This window comes from Antrostomus carolinensis, unplaced genomic scaffold (assembly GCF_000700745.2).
Source record: "Antrostomus carolinensis isolate BGI_N321 unplaced genomic scaffold, ASM70074v2 scaffold29640, whole genome shotgun sequence".
Lineage (NCBI taxonomy): Eukaryota > Metazoa > Chordata > Aves > Caprimulgiformes > Caprimulgidae > Antrostomus > Antrostomus carolinensis.
Genome location: NW_010286898.1, coordinates 21,709 through 25,869, shown reverse-complemented (window position 1 = coordinate 25,869; position 4,161 = coordinate 21,709). Strand labels below are relative to the sequence as shown.

General features: G+C 39.2%; 1 protein-coding gene across 1 annotated transcript; it reads left to right on the top strand.

The window, feature by feature from the left end:
- Positions 1 to 4: 4 nt before the first annotated feature.
- Positions 5 to 3,072, top strand: LOC104532515 (wiskott-Aldrich syndrome protein family member 1-like; the record flags this gene model as incomplete). The annotated part of the gene is made up of 2 exons (XM_010177749.1): positions 5 to 464; positions 2,167 to 3,072. Coding segments are annotated over 2 exons (618 nt in total), but the record flags the coding sequence as incomplete, so codon positions are not given.
- Positions 3,073 to 4,161: the final 1,089 nt, after the last annotated feature.

Genomic DNA, 4,161 nt, shown 5'->3' with positions numbered 1-4,161 from the left:
CCCACCCCCTCCCACAGCTGCTCTGCAGGCCCCAGCTGTGCCACCTCCACCAGCTCCTCTCCAGATTGCTCCTGGAGTTCTACATCCAGCTCCACCTCCAATTGCTCCTCCCCTAGCACAACCCTCTCCTCCTGTCACGAGAGCTGCCCAAGTGTGCGAACCTGTACCTGTTCACCCAGTTCCTCCTCAAGCTGAAGTACAGGGACTTCCTCCACCACCCCCACCTCCTCCCTTGCCTCCTCCTGGCATTCGACCCTCCTCTCCTGTCACAGTTGCAGCCCTTTCTCACCCTCCTCCTGTTCTGCACCCTCCTCCCACAACCATTGTCCCTGGCCCTCATGCCCCCCTCATGCCTCCATCTCCACCATCCCAAGTGATTCCTGCTCCTGAGCCCAAACGCCATCCTTCAACTCTGCCTGTAATCAGTGACGCTAGAAGCGTTCTGCTGGAAGCAATACGGAAAGGTAATGTTTGCCTGTTAGAGGGCTATTCTTACAAACAAGAATGGCCTCAGAAACTTGGTAAATACACATTAACCTTGAGAGATGGAATATGTCACATGTATAAGAAGTTAGTTCAGAGGAATACATCTTAAGTCTGTTTCTGCTCTCTATTCTCTACAGTGTATACAGTGCCAAGTAGACAGATTTTTTTTTCAATTTGTAATTGCACTTATCAGATGTTTAGTTTGGATGGCAAAACTGGTTCTCTGTGGAAGTTAGATTTTATTTTTTTTTAAGTATATGTGTTTATAGATGATCTGTGGAGATTATCTCTTAATTTCTGTTTACCTGAAAATATAGCTATTTCTGATAACCTACAAGTAGCATAGAAGACAAAAACATTGTTTTTCACAGACTTAGATAAAAGCAGGACAGATCAATTGCCATTGGAATTTTGATCATATATGAGTGTGTCACAACAACATATAAATGGCAATCAGAAATTGTTGCTTAAGATTTAAAGCTGTTAAGTATTTAATCCCGACAAGTCTCATGGCAGTAGTGGAGCAGCCTTTATGTTGCAGGGTGCCCCACTGGCAGAGTGCAGGTGAATGGCAGAGGTGCAGGGCGATGTTATCCTGACAATCCCGTGAAGAGCTGTATGTACAAGCTGTATTCCAGCTTATGTGCCTGCAGCCAGGAAAATCCCCACTGCACTGTGGGTGCTGCTGCATGACTGTGTAGTATCTGAATAGTTAATCTTTCTCAAATGTTTTGAGTACTGTGTTCTGTTTTTTCCCCTGCACCTACAACACAGTACAGAATCTGTATGGTACTGTCACATCAGTAGGCAGGCTATAATACTCATTCCAGATATTTTTGAAGTATCTATGTGCACGTATATAAACTGATAACATAATTGAATCTAAAGAAGTAAAACAGCAGTTGAGTACCACAGTGGTGCAGGAACATTAGTAGAGAATGTCAGCAAAAAAACCTAATAATGGAGAACCTACTGGTATAATGTAGGTGATTCCTGAAAACACTTTTGACACCAAGTCTTGCACAAGAAACAAAGGCTCAAGTTACCACAGCTTAAATTCCACCTAAGGACACCTGCGCTTGTGTTGTCTGTCAGCTGGCAACGGAGAGTATTTATTAAGTACAGGATGAAGGTCATGTTTAGACTGTGTCATTCTGTGGTATCGTGAATATAAAACCAAAATCTATAATCTCTGTCATGTTTTTAGCTAATTTACCGGATTTAACTTTCTCATACTATCGGTATGTGTTGTTTCTCCTTTATATCTGATCTTTAAGTAACACTTTATCCCAGTTCCTGATCAAAACTGAGTTACAAGAAATCCTATATTTTTGGGGTACTCAAATAGCTATAACTTTTAATTGAGACCATGAAGAGCGCATAAAAAATGTTTGGAAATGCAAATAGTAAAATGGCTTAATCACTTACAGTGGTGCTAAAAATGTGGGTGCATTTTTAACGGGAAATCGGGGGCAGGCTATTATAGTAGGAAGACTGATGATCTAGTCTGCCACTGTAGTTCTGACACTCGTCTCTCTGAAAACTTGACAGAGAACTTGTGAGGAGGACAGTGTCTGCAGCCTTCAATTTGCTTGCAAAGCATTTTGTAAATCGTGATCTAAATACTTGGTATAACGATAAAGGAGGAGAGTAACATGTTTGTGATTTGACGTTCCTTAGGAATTCAGCTGCGCAAAGTTGAAGAGCAGCGTGAACAAGAAGCTAAGCATGAGCGCATCGAGAATGATGTTGCTACTATACTTTCTCGTCGCATCGCTGTGGAGTACAGCGATTCAGAAGATGATTCAGAATTTGATGAAGTGGATTGGTTAGAGTGAAATTATTACATTGCTGTACACTGCAAAATCGAATGCTAACGTCCATTGTGGTGCTTGTTCTTTGAAAGTTTGATGGTCATTTCTAGTGTTTTTTGTATTCTTTTCTTTACATAATTAATCCACGTTTTTCTACTTTTCAGTTTACAAAAAGCTCCTAGTGCATCTTTGAAACTAAATGTTTTACAGTGGCTTTTCTTACACATCTTTTTTGAAAGAACATACTTTGTTCTGATAGACCACTAAGTATTAAGCATGGGCAGCTGTTGGTAGAGTAGCAGTTTCAATTTTTTGGCATATCTTAACTGTGCACTTTGTGAGTTTTAAGTTAATGAAGGCAACTGAGATTGACATTCCAAGGGCAGCTGTATGTACTAATGAGCCTTACTCCACTTCTGATAGTGTTTTAAAACATTAAACCTAGCTATCAAGATATCACTGCCTTGATTACATCTGTACACTGAAAGTACATATAGTTAGCAGCACTGAACACTGAAAGGAAAATGGATCTTTGGGGGTTTTTATTATTGTTTTATTGTTGTTTTAAAATAATTATGGCCTTATTTGAATGTTTAGAAATTCCTCTTCCCTTCTTCCCTCCCAGTTATATATTGTGTGGTACTATTTTTGCCTGCATAATAGAAGTTTAATTTTTTTTTTCTTGTGAAATCTTTTGACTTAAACATGCTGTGTAACTTATGTAACTGTTAAAATAACAGTTTGATTTAATAAATGATTCATTTTAAATGTTCCTGGTTGTTGCTTTTTTGATGAAGCCTGCTTTTCACTGCTATAGTTTGAGGATCCTTGGATTTCAAATATTTAATCTCTGGTCTACAAAGTTACAATAAATATTCTGCACTTCATCTAAGGACCCATATTGAACAAGAAAACATGTATCATCAAATGATATCTATATGCATATCTACAAAAATAAGATTAAATATTACTGTGATCCATTAGTTAAAAATATAAATAAATGGATAAATTGGAAGCTTGTGGCTTACATTTAGGTTGTTTTTTTAAAAAAAACATTACCATCAGTGTATCTTGAGGGGAGAAAGGGAGGTGCAGCAGTCAAAATTATGGTTAATGAAAGATGACAAAGAACATGAGTGAGATTGCAAAGTCATTTTTAAGTGCTATCTAGCAGAGTACTGCATGTTGTGTAGCTATAGGGCTTTTGTGTTTCCTTTCTCTGGAATAACTCCTTCAGGTCTGAGCACACTGTCAAAAGCCTATTGAGAAGGGAAGTGTGAGAGAGTGCCAGAGCACTTTTACCTTGCAAACTTGTTCCTGGAAGATAGAATTGTGTAATAGAGGAAAACAAGTGTTGAAAGACAGAACAAGATTTCTGAAGGTGGAACATGAAATGTTCTACAGGCTACAGAATGATTTGGAGAGCTGTGTGGTTATTAGCCTACTCTTTGGACTGGGCAAAACGCCAGTAGTACAGACTGGAGTAGGAATACTGTCCAGCAGCCCCTCCAGTTTCACTGTCACCATCTCAGCCACCACTGTAATTTTGTACGTGGCCCACTAGATTCAAGACTTTTTTCCACTGCAACAGTCATGCCTCTGTTGTGTTTGTGGGAGAAAAATCGTCACAATTTGTGGATCTGCATCTTTAGGGACACAGTTGTTCTCTATGTGCTATTCTCTTAGATAGATAGATGTCTTCACAATAACACCATCTGGTTTATTCTGCCATTCTCAGTTAACTTTCAGCATGTGCGTCCTTCTTAATAGCTCCTCATAATGTTAAAGAAAAAATGTCAGAAGCACCGCTGCATGAATACTTGATTGTGATTAATCTAGTAGTTCCTTGGATGTCAGTAAT